Source organism: Corvus kubaryi, unplaced genomic scaffold (assembly GCF_017639235.1).
Source record: "Corvus kubaryi isolate FWS band 111438036 unplaced genomic scaffold, C.kubaryi_AGA036_p1.0 37391, whole genome shotgun sequence".
In the NCBI taxonomy this organism is placed as follows: Eukaryota; Metazoa; Chordata; class Aves; order Passeriformes; family Corvidae; genus Corvus; species Corvus kubaryi.
The window spans coordinates 10,565,262-10,584,005 of NW_024581130.1; the positions used below are offsets into that span (position 1 = coordinate 10,565,262).

At 43.2% G+C, this 18,744-nt stretch overlaps 1 protein-coding gene across 2 annotated transcripts in view; it reads right to left on the reverse strand.

The window, feature by feature from the left end:
- The window catches only part of FCHSD2 (FCH and double SH3 domains 2), a 123,282-nt gene that overhangs the window by 94,229 nt on the left and 10,309 nt on the right, over positions 1-18,744 (reverse strand). For both annotated transcript variants that reach the window (XM_042038120.1, XM_042038119.1), the window contains exon 3: positions 2,556-2,601. In XM_042038120.1, the coding sequence (XP_041894054.1) occupies positions 2,556-2,601 (46 nt within the window). The remainder of the gene's footprint in view (positions 1-2,555; positions 2,602-18,744) is intronic.

The following is an 18,744-nucleotide window of genomic DNA, read 5'->3' on the forward strand; positions in this document are numbered from 1 at the left end:
ATAGCAGAGATGTAACTATCATCTCAAACGCCCCAAAAACCAACATTTTACCTATTTAACATGCTGGCTAAAACAGTTTTTTGGTAGGTAGCAGTAAAAGCACCCATTCAGTAAATGTGTTCTTTCACCATAAGAGTATTCTCAGCCACTGATTTCAGGTAGCTTATTAATCATGGAGAATAGCTAATAATAACAATGCAAAATTGCAATTTAAATGCTATTAGCAGGCTTACTGATAGTGGGAAATGAGAACCTTTCTGAGCTCTCATTTCTGAATATTAAGGTAAGCCTCTAAGCATATATTAAATAATGCAGGACCAAAATTACAAGAGCTGAGTGCAGAATCCCAACTGATCTAGAAAACTGCGGAATTGCTGATACATTGGGTACTTCTCCCATTTATACCATGGCACAGCCTGGAAAAGCCAGGAAAAAACCAACTGGAGATGGACAATAAGCAAAAAAAATGCTCCAAAAACCTTCAAAGGCAACAGGTACTACAGGGTGAAAACACTCCACAAAAAAACCTTGACAGAGTAAGAGCAGGGAAATTTAAATACAGGCCCTGTAATTCATCACATACATTTGCACCACTTACCATGTAATTAGGGGCAAGTAATAAACACTGGGCTGGGGTGTTTCATTTGCCTTTGGACAGGTTCTCCTGCTCCCAACAAAAGCACTCTGTGTTTAGAAACTTGGCACCCAAGTGCAGGGCACCAACCCACAATTTTTTTTAAACCAACAAAGCGTTCAGTTCTGGGAAACTTATTTTCACTGGCCACCCTTCCACTGCTTCTAACTTGCCAAAAAAAAGTCAGATGTCAGAATATTCCAAATTCCCTAAGGTGACAAGAAGCATTTGGAGAGTATCTGTGAAAAGGTTTAGAAATCTGGCTTCATGAACTACTGAGCATTTCCATCTCCCTTTATAACTGGTTTAAAAGGAATATCCCACTGCTGATGAATATGACTTCCCATTTATTTGGAGCATGACTTGTCTCCCGAAAAGGCTTTATGTGAAATTTTATTACCACCTCCAAAACAGAAATCCTTTTAGAGGCCCTCGAAGAAGCATCCAACACTGTTTTGGAGCTGTGCACTTATCAGCAATCCAAGGAAGCGATCCCACAAGACTTCATTCATATAAACAGCCATTCAGTGAATCTCAAATGCTGCAGCTGCATGGCTGCAAAGTTGGGGAGGGGGGGTTTTAAATCCAAGGAGCTGAAAGCCTCAGTTGTTAAGTCTGAGCTTTCTGAAGCGCAGAGTGTAATTATTTTTCCAACTTATCACTAATTCCCTAAATGCAGAGACTGTTGTGTCTCTGCATATAAAAGACATTCCCAATGTCTAATGGATAAATGTATTAAGAACTGATGTTAAACTTTCTACATCAGTTACAAAATCACTCAAGAATACACATTTTCAACCACAGTTTCAGGAGGCACTGTCATTGAAAAATTCAGGTATTTAATCAAATTTAGTTCAGCTGCCAATGGAACTGATACTTGCCAAGGTAAATTCACGTCCACAGAAAGAACTGGAGCACCAAGAACTTATGGCACTATTGTGAGTGGGCTTAATTCAGCAGAAATTCCACAGGATTTAGGAAGGGTTTTCAGAGGAGTTTTAGGCTGAGAAGACGTGCAGAAAATCCAGCACTAAAACCCCATCCATCACAGGCACAGAAATCATCTTTTCCCAAGCGACAGTGAAGTCTGGCCCCCGGAACACATTTGCTCTGTGTATTTTGGGGGTGATGCAGCACTGAGGACTAGAAGGATGTTTAACATGACATCCTACAAACTACACTTGGAAGCAGCCTAGTGACAGCTTGTGTTCTCACATTCCACGTCAGGCACATCTCCAGTTGGATTTACGGCACACTGAGCTCCACGAGCTCACTCATTTGGATTTTATTCTACCTTTAATCTATTTTAAAATAAATTAATATCTTTTTAATCTGTTGTACTTGGGCTTAAGCTCCAAGAGCCTTTACTGTAAATTAAACAGGCAGCTGCCCCTTATTAGATGCTCTCTAATTTTGGACCAGGGGAGAAAAAGCAATCCTCCCTCTTTTCTCACAAACAAATCAAAATTCATTCCACTCCCTATCACAAGCATGAGGCCAAATCCGCCTTTATTTCAGATGAATGGGAAGCTGCTCTTACTGAAGAATGTGAATTTAAATTTATTTTGGATCGACTGAGCCACAACATTTCCTCTCCCTCTGATTGACCTGATTTTACCTTTCACTCAGGTTTCACACTGACTTCTGAGAAAACCACATGGAGTTTGACTTTATAACAATTGGGAAAAAATGTTAAAAATGTTTTCTGTACTCGAGAACTTCCTCAAGTCAAAATACATGAAAATATGGAATGGGCCTAAGTCCTGTATAGACCAAACTGATTCAGAACTTCAACACATTTTCCTAGTAAGGAACTTACGGAAAAGATAAATGAAAAAAACAAACACTGTGATAATTTGCTGATTAACAAATTATCCCAACAGAACAATGCCACAGCCATCAAAATTATTCCAGAACCTACCTGTGCATATTCTTTCTCAATTGCAGCTCTTTTCTGACTGAATGCTCTGAAAGAAGGTAAAAGAAATCCCATTAATACATAAAAGCAAAACACGACAAATTCAATAATTTAGTCAAAATCCATTAACACAGGGAGCAAAACTCTACAAATTCAATAATTTACTTTAAAAGGACCTTCTGCTGGACAGTCTGTAGAGTGAAACAGCAACAAAAAAGGGAAATGGTTTGACAAGTGCACATCAGTAGCCCAGCAACGACCGTGTGTGGACTCCACATACGTGGCGGCTGAATTTCCAAGTTTTATTGGGCAAACTCAGTTCCCAGGAATACTCAGTTCCCAGGCAGAAATAGCATTTTCCTCATGAAAAGCTCATCAGCTTTCCAGTGGTACAGCTGAGGGAGGAATTTGGGAGCACAGAACAATTTGGCTTTATGTATCTAGACAGACTTAATTTTCTTCAGAGTTTTTTTGATCAGAGTTATTTTCTTTAAGCTATACCACAAACTACTAAGCTTAAAGCTACACCATATGCACAAGAAAAAGCTAATTATATTTAAATTAGTTACACAATAATTCTGGTGACATGCCAACAAAAAAACCCACCTCAGGAACATCCTCTAATAAAGTTAACTCAGTAAAAAGGAGCTCTGGACAGGCTCCTCTTATTCCTGTCTACTCCATTTCACCCATGAAGAGTATCCACATGCTACATGCTCAGCTTCCCCAATGGGATGTAAAACAACAGTTTAAATGCATCATGATTTCTTAAAATTCTTCCCAGACCAATGACAGCCCAAAAGATCTGGTCACATTCCAGCTCCAACAGTTAAACTTCCTAAATCCCCCTTGTGTAGCCCAGGTGGGTTCCAAGGGCCGTGTGACTCCCATATGAAACACCTCGATAGGAACAGGTGAAGTTGGCTGAGATGCCTGTGAATGAATTCCCTTTTGCAAAGCATTCCAAGTACTACAGCTAATATTAGAAACCAATTTCTTTTAGGATCTCCTGCTCCAAAATCTAATATCCCAGTCAGTTTAGCAAAGACCTAGAGACCACATCATTGCTCTGAAAAGACTCTCTTTTCTCTCGGAAGTACAAAGAGCTGCACAAATAACTACAAGGAATAACTGAAATGTGTTACCAATATTGAGAAGGTAGAAGAAAAAAAGCAGCTGTCTTTGGAACATAAATCTGGGAATACTTTAGGCAAACAAAGTTATTTTCCAATTCTCAGCTAACTGCATTTCAAAACATAGAATCCCAGCTAAATTACACCAAACCTGGATATTTGTGTATTTTCACCCGAGGTTTTTTCCCACCTCATTCAAACCAAATTCCACTTAAATTAATTGCAGAATGACAACTGTGACAAGCAGGAAGCCGGAGATATCCCCAAAAATTTTCTACATTAAAAGTTTTGCACCAGAGAAAAAAACCAAAAGCATTCAACCAGCCCTTGTGCAGGATTACAAAATAACATGGGAATCAAACTGACTCCCAAAAGCAACTGAAATCTTGGAACTGGATCGACCGCAAGCTCTGGCAGGAACAGAATGGACTGTACAGCAGCACCTCCTTATGAAAAAAACTTTAGTTTTAGACTTTGTTGTGTATTTTAAATGGGGCAATAGTTGGCAAGGTGATTTCTCCAATATTTAAATTTGTTTTGATGACTGAAGAAAATGGTTAAGTACGGAAGGGCCGTCGGGATCAGCCATCTGCATTCCTTGGAGCTGGTGCTCCCTGTGGCTTTGGGACTGCGCTTCCCTCCCTTGGTCCAGCACAAAGCTGCCTTTAACCTTGGGACAGTTTATACAGGAATCCTTCTATGACAACTATGAATGTATTACAAAACATGATGAAAGAGGAGACTGAAGTCAACACATTTCCCAGGAGAAAATTATTCTGAGCAAGGGAAAAGAAAAGTCTGACTAATAAATGCATCATAGTTTCTTAACTTGGGCAGTGTGAAAACTTTGATGTGTGTATCCTGATTTTATGTGCAAAGCTGGGATAGTCTTAACCTTACTGTCCTTCAGGATGGACTTTCAAATGCATTCATATAAGGAAACATTTGTTTCCATGAAGTAACAGAACGTTCTCTAACTACTGATAACTTTTAAAGACATGAATAGTGAGTCGGCAAGAAAGCAGGAACATTATTTAGTGGTTTATTAAACCAGGGAGCACTAATACCTACTTTTACATCTTTTTCTCAAAATAACCATTAACTAAGTGCAGGAAACACCAGAACTGCACTCCCCAAAAAATTATCTTGGTCTGTGGACAGTAATTCCTAAATATCATCTTTATCCTGCCAACATTAACGCAATACATTTATTCCCTTTGCACCACTTTTCCTCAGGCTCTGTGAGACCAGGGAATTCTAAGGGAGCAGGAGAAAGAGAACATCCCTTCCTGCCATTCCCGCTTTGCTAATGCCACTTTTTCTAGTGTTGAGCCCTCACTGCAAATTCCCAACCCCAAATTTCAACCACTGGCATGTACTTCCATCACTCATATCCATTAAAGGTAACAGATGCTATGCAATATTCAGGTATGCTTCTATATTCCCAATGTAAATGAGCATAACAATGTGAAGTAAAGAGTCAGGTCAGCGGAGAATCGTATTTCATTAAGTCTTCCTACAGGGAAACAGGAGAAACAGATTAGCTTAATTATTTCATGGATGTCCACTTGGGCTGGAAATGTGTAAAGCTCACACCTTCATGAAAAATCAATATAAGGGCATTAAAACATACATCAGTGTTTTATAAGACAATGTCACATTTGCCAATATTGTGCAGTTGTACAAATCTGAAGATCAAAGTCACAGCTTGCACAGTAAAAAGTTAAACCCAGTGACACCCTGAAAACCAGAAAGTGAATTAGTCACTGTGTAAAAATTTAACTCCACGCAGAGCTATGCAAAAACGTAAACACACACTTCATGTTCAGGGCTCCTGAATAAAAGAAGAGCCTAAATTTGCATCAGTGGATGTATTTCTATTTAAAGGCTGAGAAATTCAGCAATGAACCAGGTGAGGCCTGAATCCCATTTGGAACAACTCCTCGTGCAAGATCACGATAATGATCAAAAACCCAACGGATTCAGTGAAAAATTCATATAACTCACCCGACACCAGCAGTTTGTGTCTGTGGTTTTTTGGCTATGAACATTCTGACAAATTGTTTGGAAATTTTAATGAAATTTTAAAATCCTTACAGTTTACACAAAGCATCAGAAAACATATAAATTAGTATCACATCCAAAACATCCAAAAACATTAGGCTAAAGAAACACACCTTCTGACTGACCTTGACCTGAAATTAATTCATTCCATCAAAAATTCTGGAAGTACATGTCCCAAGGAACTGCAGAGCACACTGCAGCTGGGTTAAACCTGACTCAATCCACCGGCACTCGAGAAGATGAATCAGTGAATTTTGAAATACACAAAAATTTCCAGCTTCCCAGAAAGTAGATCAAGGATAATTCCTGACATCTAGAACACATGCCAGTGGAAAATCATGACTTTACAACTTGTGCTTGTAATGTACACTGGGAGCACACACACTCAGTGTACCATCACGTCCAACGTATTACTATCCTGGTATTTTTCAGTATACACTCATTCCAAAATTTTCCATTAAAAACATGAAAACAGACAGCTCTCATTATAAAAAAGAAAAGAAAAAGGGGAGCAACCCCAGAAAGCTCCAAAGCCAGTATTATGGATTTGTTCATCCTTTTTGTCCCAGTGACAAAAACCATGCCACCAGCTCGAATCAACCCCAAATATTGTTGAATTTCTTTGTATTTATTCTTTCTCATCCTCTCTTTAAACCATCAGAGAGTTTAAATGATTTTGAATGATTTTTAGTGGGGCAAAGGGAATAAATAAGTGTATTGCATTAATGCTGGCAGGATAAAGATGGCATTTAGGAATTACTGTCCACAAATCACTCCTGACCAATCTCTTTAACAGTGAAGACATGCAGTGAAGTATTTGTGTCCAGGATGGCACTGGAATTCCAACCTGGGGTCCCAGCCCAGCCTGCTGCTCAAGGCTGGAGTGCCCCTGGACTTGGCATTTGCCTTTGCTGACCTTCCTGAGGTTCCTGCCAGCCCCTGTCACCCACAGCCCAAGGCACAGCCCTACCTCCAGCCTATCAATGTTCTCCCCCAATCTGTCTCTTTCAATTTGCTAAGAGCCCCATCCCACCATCCAGGTTGTGACCGAAGTCATGGACCAGCATTGATCCATCAACCTCTGAGGGATTCCCAGCTGCCAGCTGCACTTGGCACTGCTCCCCACCACTTAGATTTGGGAAGCTCAGCCAATCCTCCACCCAGCTATCAGTCCACGTGTCCCCAGCATCGCTACAAAGGTGCTGGAGGTCTGTGTCAAAGGTCTCACTGAAGCCACCACGTACAACACATGCACTGCCAGCTTTCCCAAAAGGCAATCAAGCACTGTTTGCCCTTGGGAGTCCACGCTGGCTGCTCCAAATCCTTTGGGACCCTTCAAGGAATGGAAAAGCCTGGAAAATGGTTTCTAGGAGGTCTTGCTCTGTAATTTTCTCAGGAATTAAGGTAAAGATGAGCAGCTGCTGTTCCCCAGATCCTCCTTGCAGCAGTCTTTGAAAAAGGGTGCAGCGTTTGCCTTTCTGCAGTCATCAGGAAGCTCTCCTGACTGCCATGACCTTTCCAAGGTGACAGGCAACTATCCCACTCCACTGCTGGAGTCCCAGTAAGCTCCAAGTTCTGCAGCTGCACCTGCATTTCCAGTTCCATTTGCAGGTCACAGCTCCCAGTGCTGGGCTTGGCTGGGATGCAGTTAATTTTCTGCACAGTAGCTCGGACAGGGCTGTGCCTGGGATTTGTGCTGAGAACACAAAGTTGCAAGCACAGATAACTCAGGGATGTTCCCACTATTGCTGAGCAGTGCTTACACAGCTCAAAGCCTTTTCTGCTCCTCACACCACAGAATGGTTTGGGTTGGGAGGGACCTTAACAATCATCTCATTCCACCCCTGCCATGGGCAGGGACACCTTCCACTAGCCCAGGTTGCTCCAAGCCCCATCCAGCCCAGCCTTAGACACTTCCAGGGATGGGGCAGCCACAGCTTCTCTGGGCAAACTGTTCCCATTAGTGATAGGCTGTGAGTGTGCAAGAAATTGGGACGGGACCCAGTCAGGACAGCTGACCCCAAGGGACCCCAGACCACACCACACTGTGCTCAGCAATAAAAGCTGGGGGAAGAAGAAGGGATGTACAAAATGATGGCGTTTGTCTTGCCAAGTCACAGAATCATTAATGTGGGAAAGACCTCTGGAATCATTGAGTCCAAGCTGTGCCCAATGCCCACCTTGTCCCCAGCCCAGAGCACTGACTGCCACGTCCAGTCCTTCCCTAGACACCTCCAGGGTGGAGATTCCACCACCTCCCTCGGTAATCCCTGACAATGCTCGACAATCATTTCCATGAAGAAATTCCTGCTGCTGTCCAACCTGAGCCTCCCCTGGCCCAGCCTGAGGCCGTTCCCTCTCCTCCTGTCCCTGTTCCCTGGGAGCAGAGCCCGACCCCCCCCCCGGCTGCCCCCTCCTGTCAGGGACTTGTGCAGAGCCACAAGGTCCCCCCTGAGCCTCCTTTGCTCCAGGCTGAGCCCCTTTCCAGCTCCCTCAGCCTCTCCTGGGGCTTCAGCCCCTTCCCCAGACTACAACACTGAATTAAAACACCCTTTGGAATGCCAGCTCCCACTTACAAAATCCAAAAGGCAGCAGCCCTGAAATATTTGGGAGGAGGGAATGGGCCACAACGTTTTGCCCCCCCTTGAAGGCAAACAGGTTTTCTCAAGGAATGCTAATGTCCTTGTTTGGTTTAATTCAGTACTTTTATGTGGATGCCTCCTCCCACTTCTCTCCAGCAACATGAAAAATGCACCATAATGAATCAATATCGTACAACCAAACAACTGCTGTTACCTGGTTTTTAATTTAATGACAGGTGCGTCACTAACAAAGGCACAACTGAATCCCAAATACTCCAGCCAACATAAATCATCCCCGTGGCTCCATTCAGGGCAGGGGCTGGCAATAAATGCTGAGATAAGGTAACACAGCAGCAGCTGCATGGCTAATGCGGGACTCCAGGAACACCCATGCGTGCAGGGACACACTGCATTAATATTCCCTCCCCGTGTCCAGCAGAGACAAAAACAACATACCTGGAGCAATAATTAATCTACAGAAATTAATCATCACGACAAGACTCTCAAATGCTGCATGTAATAAGCTCCTCTTCGTGGTTTTACTCTTTACTAAATGGAATTACCAGTACTGAAATGTTTTAGAAGATTTGCATAAAACTCTGAGTGTCTGAAGGGTAAATTATTTTTCAGAACACCACTGATTTCTGAAGTTATTTGTACACAGGCTGCAGAAACCATGGCAATGCAACAACCAGGTTATTAAAATTTGGAACATACTTCACAGAATCCCAGAATGGTTATGGTCAGGAGACCTTAAAGAACATACCATTCCACCCCTCGCCAAGGGCAGGGACACCTTCCACTATCCCAGGCTGCTCCAAGCCCCCTCCAGCCTGGCTGTGGATACTTCCAGGCATCCAGGGGCAGCCACAGCTGCTCTGGGCACCCTGTGCCAGGGCCTCCCCACCCTCACAGGGAAGAACTTCCTCCTAATATCCTTCCTCCTAATATCTAATCTAAACCTACTTTCTGTTTCCATTCCCCTTGTCCACCTTGTCACAAAGCACCCAAGACTTCAAATTCAGAGAGTTTTGGAGACTGACTTTCCCTTTTCCCAGCAAAACTCCTCCAACATTCATCACTGAACACCGCTAATGATATTTTTTATTTATACATCAAAAATTTCACCTCAGACAAAATGTAGCAAATGAAGTTTCATCTTAATTACACACTGTAAAAGAATTAAGTCCTTTATTACAGCTTGCTGTACTGTCAGACCACCTGACGCCTCACCAGAGAATCCAGGTGCCTCCAATCACTTTCTGGCCAACTGGATTCTATTTAAACATCCCCAAATTTCAGTAAAGCCAGTGCTGACTCTAAGACTTGATCTCATGCCCTTGCTCTTGCAAAAAGGCAACTGAAGAAATTAAAAAGTTGTAAGCAAGGTGAAAGTCACTTCCATTTCATTTAAGACCAGAGTCTCCACTCACACAGAATACTTTAGGTTCCTCTTCAGCCACTCCAAGGAAAAAATCACCAGAGGTCACATTACAGCAAATCCCAGCCTTTATGTTTGGTTTTAAAAAAACAAACTCTCTTTTGTTCAATGGTTTTAGAACATCTGAATGAAACAGATCCATTCCTAGAAAGATTACTCTTATATGCACGCTCTCACCTGCCAGGTTTATGTTATTGCCTATAAATAGGCACTTCAGCAGCATTTTTATCAAGGAGCAAAAGTTCCATGTCAGATTTGAATAATATCAGCACTGCCACTATTGCCTTTCCTGCTCAGGACTTTGCACCACCTGTTAAATAAACCCCACAAGAAGTTACTGTACTGTGTTGGGCATTTAACAGCACTGTTCAAACACAGTTTTGCTGCCTGGATTTTGGGCTGGCTTTATTTGCCTGGTCTCCAGCTAAACGTGCTACCTCCCACATGACATCACATCCACGCCCTTTAGTACAGAGATACACACGTGGAATTCTTCCCCCAGGTCTTTCAGAAATATGTTCATCAACATCAGAGCATTACCTTGACTCTTCTCTTCAAATTACATGTTAAGGATTTCGTAGACATCAGGAAAGGGAAAGACTTCCCCTGCAAAGGTTGAGGGGGAGGAAATAAAACTGCTGCGTACTGCAGTCCCTTCCCCAGAGCCCATCACTAGGCTGCCTCAGACAATGTCTTGCTGCTCCCATTCCCAGAGCATCCCTCCTTCTACTCCGCATGTCCCTGCCTAGCTGGAGGTGTCACTGATACCGTCCTTGAGCGGCCAAGCAAAGCTTTCATACCCCTCCCTTGCTGCCCACCGACCTCGCATGCTGGCCCTGCTCAGCCACAAGGGGCTTCTGCTGAAATTCCTGGCCTTCCCACACAACGGGATGTGCTGCTCCTTAGCTTTCTGCAAGTCCTCCTTAGGAAAACTAAGCTGAACCCATCCATCCTGGCTGCTTCCCAGGAGACTCTGCCCACCAGCTGCGTGAAGGAGCTGAATTCTGCTCTCATGACGGCGCGTCTCCAGGTCCTGAAGGCAACTTGTGGTCACAGAAGCCCAAGCCACCACCAGTCCGAACACCAGCCTCCCCTCCCACGGCAAGTACGGACAACTTGGAATTCTCACACCACAAACATCCCAACACAGTGCGAATGTGGCTTCCAGGCCAAGATTTTTAACAAGAACGTTGCTGGGCAGGCCAAGGTCCCGCCAGCTGTGAAAGCACACGAGGCAGCAGAACAAATTCAAAACCACCATGGCGAGGTCACCCACAGCCTAAATTTTTGCCCACAAAGAAATTCTCTGACCCAGCACGAGAAGCCAGTGACATTTCCTGCTTATGGATCCACTTGAGGTCTGCCTGATCTCAGCAGACGTGTGAAGGGCATCTTTACAACTTGTGAAGCACAAATATTTGTAACATCAGGAAACTCTTTGCTTGCTGAGTCAAGGAATTCAGCTCTCCTTCCTGCAGCTCGCTGGCAAGCCAGCCCTCACTTTCTGCTTACCTCAGTGCACTGCTCCAGTTCTCTGGCGAGCAAAAAGAAAAAAAAAAGTGGCCTTTTTTTAAACTTGACTTTAATATACATACTCTGTACTGTCGCCTCTTTAGTCTTAAAATAGCTCTTCCAAATAGAGCTTCAGAAATTCCTGCAGAAGGGAGTAACTGGCAGTTCAAACATCCTGCAGCACAGCAGAGCTCTTCTCTCCTCTACAAATTCCTTTCTACACTGCATCTCACCATTTTCTAACAGCTTTTCCCCGAGCAAACAGGAGCTACAATAGCCAAGCACACAGTAATCCCTTGTTGATTCAGCTACTACAGAACACTTTACCACCCTGAGGAGCCCTGCTCCGTCTTTCTGCTCCACAGAGGATTTACAGTAACTCACATCTGCACTGGATTCTGCATCTCTGCCCTGCACTTAGAAGCCTGTTCATCTCACACCTAAAACTAATCAGCTCCGACAGCTTTGCGACCATTTGTCCTTTGGAATGTTTACTCTTTAAATCTCCACTTATCCTCAACTAAGATAGAAGTACATGGAAGGAAAATTCTCCCGAATGTAAACAGAGGTACTGAAGCTGAAAATATTTCAACCAATATTTCAATATATCAGGATATAGCAAACTATATAATCAAGGAATCAAAGTTGTGCATAATATCTTCGTGACAAAAGCAGTCTCCTGCTTGTCCTGCCAGCACTCACCTACAACTGTTTTTACTCCAGTTTTCACACACAATTTTCATTACCTGGATCATCCTCCTGCCATCCCCTCAAGCAACTGCAGGCACTATTGTTCTTCTAACCCCACTCAACTCAAAGGAGTAAAAACCCTGCCTGCCATGCCCACTGAGAGCAGATAAATGAGCTCCTGCTTCGAAAAACAAACGCCAGACAGTCTAACTTTGAACTTCCTGACTTCACAAGTGTCTCACACACAGAATCGTTCAGGTGGGAAAAGACCTTGAAGATCATCATGACCAACCACGAATTATTTCCTGCCGTTACAAAAACGTCCCTTCCTAAAAAGCCCAGTTGGATTTCCAAGAGTGCATTGCTTACTCACAGTAGTTTGACTGATGCACTTCAAACCTGAAACTTCCCCACACAACGTGTTACGAAGTCACAATTTTGAGCAGGACATTTAGAGGTCAATCACAACTGGCACAGGCCAGGGGTACAATTCTGACTGCTCTTTACAACAATTCTCAGTGCTCTTTACAATATACAGAACATATTAGAACATATCTTGGCAGCGTTTCTAACAGAAGATTTTTAATGCTCAGTAAAATTTATTTGATTTAAACAAAAAATATTACCACGTGCAAAATTCTTGGTGTGAAAGTACCCACAAGCAAATCGGGCCTTAAACAGGAGGTAGTTGTGATTTTCATCAGCACAAGCTCCCAATTAATGAGAAATTTCTCCTTTATCAAGAACAACAAAGCAGTTTTCTTCCAAATCCACTTCCAAGCTATGATTTTATTCATTATTTTCAATATTCTAATCCACACCACCTATGATAAACCATGAAATAGCTTTACCTCGTGCCTGAACAGTGCCCCTGTAGCAAAGCACAGAGAAAAAAATTCCAGACAACATTCACTAGCGAGCAATGTACTCCCCATAAATCACATTACTGTACAGTTTGGGATTAGGATGAGTTGCCACTAGCAACAGAGCCAAAAAAATCAATTCTGTCACTATATATAGAGAATTCTTGCAACCTCAAATGTAGCCAATGTTTTCAGCAATTTGTCTCAGAGAAGTATTAGCAGTCCAGCGTGTGATCAGAGGAACATGACATCCAGACACAAAACAATGCTAAAACAATAGTTTTTCCTTCAGTAGAATAAAAAAAGAAAGCAAAAAAGAACCGCCGGAAAGCTGCTGGTGAATGTGAGCATTTCATTTACCCTTTTCAAAATAAAAGCGTGCCCTCTTTATAGCATTAACATTCACAACAAATCAAGGATTGATTTCAGAGCTGAAGTGTATTTAAAATGATCACTAATGAGTTTTTGTTTTAAAATGGGAAACTAAGCAAACATTAGGGAGAGATACAGTTTAGACAAATACAAGGGTACTTTTCTATAGCTTCCCCAAACCCCATTCATCATATCCAAGGCATTTCCCTTTCAGAAAAAAAAACCAGCCTAGGATATTATAATTCAGACTGTCTACCAGGAGCTTTTAGAAAACAGGAATATGAGGAGTTTCTTTGATCCCCATTTGCTTAACAGCAAGAAGCCAAGACACATTTCATCATTCATGCTTCTTATTCCACCCTGGATCTGCAAAAGGCTTTTTAGCAGGCAACAACCACCTTGGAGTTCTTAGTTTACTCATCTGTCACATCTTAGGAATCTTGACAGTGCCACCCAAGTTTATTACAAAGACTTTTCTCTCCTTTCTTTGCCTACAATCTTAATATAAGCACTTCAATTTTACATGATGCCCTTCACAAGGTTTCATTGTCACTAACACTGACGTAAGTCAAATTCTGTATTTTAATGGATTCTACAGGTAATAATAATAATTACTATAATGGGTTTTTTCCTCAAAGCACAATCACCCTGTTTTAGAAGAGTACAGTAGATGTACTGTTATTTTTTAAGTCAGTAAAATGTAACAGCTCACTGAAAACATGTGGCCCAACTTCTAAAATCTTATCTGTAGATATGTGTCAGAATCACAGAATCCCTTAGGTTGGAAAGACCTCTGAGATCATCGAGTCCAGGTTTTGGCTGATCACCACCTTGGCACTGCCAAGTGCTAAGTCCAGTTGTTCCTTTAATATGAGTATTCCTCATAAAGTTTTTCCCAAAAGGAGAAACTTAGTCTATTTCCAACCAAAATAAGATATGGAAAAGATATCTCAAAGGGGTCAAGTCATCCAGTCTTCTTGCCACTGACAAGAATATTGATCTTGCTTACTATCTGCAGCAGCACTGGCTGCTCCAAACACATATAGGAGTATAATGCAGTTACAACCATTTTTCCTGAGCTCCAGCAAAACCAGAACAGGGCTGTTAATACAAGTTCATCACAGAATGGTTTGAGTTGGAAGGGACCTGAAAGATCATTAGTTCTACTCCCTGCCATGGGCAACGACACCTTCCACCATCCCAGGCTGCTCCAAGCCCTGTCCAACCTGGCCTTGGGCACTGCCAGGGATCCAGGGGCATCCACAGCTTTTCTGGGCAGCCTGTGCCAGGGCCTCACCACCCTCACGGGGAAGAACTCACCCACCAAAACCCAACTATCCCTGCTCTTTAGCAGTTTGACGTCATTCCCCTTGTCCTGGCACTCCATGCCATTGTCCCAAGTCCTTCTCCATCTTTCTTATGGGCTCCTTTCAAGTCCTGGAAGGGGCAATTAGGTCACCCCTTTTCCAGGCTGAACAATCCCAATTCTCCCAGCCTTTCCTGTCGGCTGCCTCTGGGCTGCCAGTTCAGCAGCACAGCTGGGTGCAGAGAAGGCAAAAGGCATTTCAAACATCCAGCGAGCTGTGTCAACAAAAGGGCCCAGCCCTCCTCTATCACAGTATTGAGCTAACCTGCTAAATTTAGAACAAAAACAAATCAAAACTACAACGGATAAACTCCTCCAGCAGAAAGATCCATTTGCTCTCTGAAAGCAAAGAAGTGTTTGGATGCGTGGAGAGATGAGATCTTGGTTCTTAACTGGACAACAGCTCTCCATTGCACCTCCACCAGAAGGACTTGGCAGCCAGCGAGCAGAGAACATCAAAGCACCCCCACCAACTCAAACAAACTTCTCAGGGCAGATCAAAGCTCGAGGCACTTCATAACGCAGGCCCGGGGTGTTTCAAACACCACCCCAAACTCGGGAACAAAGAGCGCCGTGACGGCTGCGTTCCTGCGGCACAGCAGAGCCCCGCGGAACAGCAACCTTGGCTGCAGGACGCACAAGTCACAAGGCCAAGTCTCCCCAGGAAATTGTGAATAACAACACGGCCACGCTCGATTTCAGGGAAGAGAAACATACCTTCACTCCTCCTTGCGCTGCTCCTCGTTAAGATGGAAAGGAAGAGAGCAGCCTCTTACTGAAAGAGGAGGCAGCACGCAGGAAGCACGTGCAGGAGAAAGAATTAAAGGACATTTTTACCAGTGACACGTTAGAGGATGATCCAAGTCTTGATGCAGGTTTTGAAAACTATGTCTTGAGCACCAAATGCCCAACAGACAAATAGAAGATTCAATTCCTCTGGCATCAGAGATCAAGTCCAGTCACTGTTCGTCAACAACAGGCAACACCAACTTCAACCACTCTTTGGATACTACAATCACAATTCTGCAGATTTCCAAATGAAAAACTCTTGTAATCACAAAGATTTTGTTCACCTCCTCAGCAGAAAAGCCTAAGCTTCAAATGCTTAGGAAAACTAGAGTATCAGGCCTTCTTTGTTTTCTACGCAGCTGATTAGCTCATAGCAATTAACTACAATCTGCTTTCACATCATTTAATACAAATACGGATGAAAAATGTCTAGAAAAAGGGTGTTTGCATTTTTTTAACCTATGTGAACATAATGCACATCATTCAAGCATACATTCAGCCAAATCAGGAGGTTTCAGGTAGATGCTCCCCCGAAAGCCCGTACATCACAGGGAAAAGAAAATGAGATTCCCAAAGAGAACTAGTGCACTTCCCAAGCCTTCCCTAGTCCTCCCAAGTCTGCCACTATTTATAGTGATTCGAGAGACTCAACACCTCCCACACTGTTACAGTTCTGAGCTTTTTGCTTTGATTTGAAACACACAGAAAAGAGCTAAGAAGGAGGTACAAACCAGTTTTACTGCAACTGCAGAAATTACTTTTCTCTCACCTCTTTTCTACTACTGGGTGGGAAATGTGGGATACAAGGAATAGCTGCAACTCCCACTAACAATCCCAAAAATACTAGTCATACAAGTACCCCAAAACCTCTAATGTTTGCTACACAGAGAACTGATGTTCTTTTCACTGGAAAGAAAAGATGAGATTGCTCAAAGATCCAGAGGAAATCAAATAATGAGCCTTGAGTTTTTTGCTCCCAAATTCCCACATTTCAGAAAGAGAGCATCAGTCCCTGGAACAAGCTCCCCAGAGATGGGTAGAGTCCCCATTGTGGAGGTTTTCAAGATACAGATGTGAGGTAACTTCATCCAGGCTCCTTTTGCCTTGTAGGGTTGGACTAGACAGTCTTTTGAGGTGTGCCCAGGAGCCAAATCTACTTTTAAAGAGCATCCTGGTATTGTTGGTACAGTGAAATATCTTAAGTTTATCACCTTAAACCAATGCCACAGGAGCTGGTTCAATAAATTTATGGAAATCCAAAGGTTTGGGCTTTGCTGTGACTCGTCCAAAAACCCCCACCCTTGTGATGGTCCTCTCTTAATCTCACCAAATCATACAACCATGGAATGGCTGGGGCTGGAAGTGACCTCTGGAGACCCCCCAGTCCAAGCCCCCTGCCAAAGGAGGTTCACCCAGAGCAGTTTTGAATAAGCCCAGGGAAGGAGATTGCAGAACCTCTCTGAGCAGCCTCCTCCAGGGGCTCTGTCACCTCACAGTAGTTTTTTTCCTCATATTCAGGTGGAACTTCCTGCACTCCAGTTTGTGCCCATTGCCCCTTGTCCTGTCACTGGAAAGAGTCTGTCCCCGTCCTCTTGGCACCTGGCCTTAAAATATTTGTATGCATTGGTAAGATCCTCTCTCAGCTGTCTGTTCGCGAGGCTGAACAGCCCGGTTCCCTCAGCCTTTCCCGGTAAGTGAAGTGCTCCTGTCCCTCCTCATCTTTGGCTGAACAGAGCTGAGAACAGGGGAAGAATAAGAAGACAAAGAGGAAATTCAAAAGCAGGACCTCTTTCTTAATTAGGTGTTACTAGGCAGTGATATTTACTTGTCCTCTTACTCAGCCAGCTCAGATCACAGAGAGATAATTAGAAACAATCACACAAAATCAATTAACATGAAAGAAAACTTCATAAACAACAAGCACATTAAAATAACATGGGAAGCCACTGCCATCTACGCCCTTTCTCACCACTGGCAACACAGCTGAAAATGAGCAAAGCATATTTAGAGATAAGACAGGCTAAAGCCAGGCTGGGAACATGTCAGGACTATGAAAAGCAGCCGCTAGAAATCAAGACACCGTAACACTGCCTATTATTGCTCTTCTGAATATTGCTTTTAATTCACAAGGCAATCTAGCCTGTCTTTTCTGCCTCTGCCTGGCTTTAGGATGGAAAGACAACGATTTTCAGGTCAAACATGAACAGAATTTCAGCAGCCTAACAAATGGCAATGTCTCAAGACAGAAATTCTCAATTATGTCAAGAGATTACAACTACTTTACTCCCTGCTGAAAGGCTGAAAAATAGGAGTCAATTTTACTTCATTTTTCAAGAACTTCAGACCCCCATCTCTGTCACACTCAAACCCTGAAATAAAAGCAAAGTAATTCCACCTTTTATACAGTTAAGTGATTTCTGAGATTTCCAGTTTGCAGAGGACGCCAAGCTGAGCAGTGCAGTTGACACAACGGAAGAACGGGGCCATCCAGAGGGCAGGGCTGGATGGGATATTGGGAAGAAATTCCTCCCTGTGAGGGTGGGGAGGCGCTGGCACAGGGTGCCCAGAGAAGCTGTGGCTGCCCCTGGATGCCTGGAAGTGTCCAAGGCCAGGCTGGACAGGGCTTGGAGCAGCCTGGGATGGTGGAAGGTGTCCCTGCCCATGGCAGGGGCGGCACTGGATGAGTTTTAACATCCTCCTCCCACCCAAAAACATTCTACACATCTATGATTCATTCTTATATTCAAAGATCTTTAAAAGCACTTCTGATCTGAGCTCATCTCAGAGTATCATACCCTCAAGAAAAATTGTGGCTTGTTCAGTTTCTTGCCTCCTCCCTTTTTTTTTCTCCTTCAAAAATGCAAACAGAACACAGCAGAACCCCCCCCAAAAAACCTTATTTATGCTCAGGACTGTATGTATTTAAACACGGCCACAAGTGCCAACATTTTCCCCACTAACATTGGCTTGCATCTGGCCAGAAATAACTATACTTAGTGGCTTTACCACCATAAATCTTCGAAAGTCTTCTGCATGGCTGAGCTCCTCTCATAAAATTAGACACCAGCGCGTTTTGTCTGTCTCATTAAAAGGATGTTTGCTGGAGCCGGCGCAAGAGGAGAGAGGAGTGTGTGAACAACCTTCCCAGAGCCACTGGGGATTGGCCCAAACTGTTCTCACAGTGGCACAAAGAAAGGAACGCTTAAAATAACTCCAAAGGCTCTTAGAAGGAACGTCTCCGAAGGTTATGAATAATTTTAAAAGTCTGAGAATGGAATCTCCATGCTCACAGTAGCACACAGGGAAAAAAAGCTAGATTTCAATAGATTATTTTTTTTTTACTTACTCTCTTTCCTCAAGTTTCAATTGGAAATATTCCA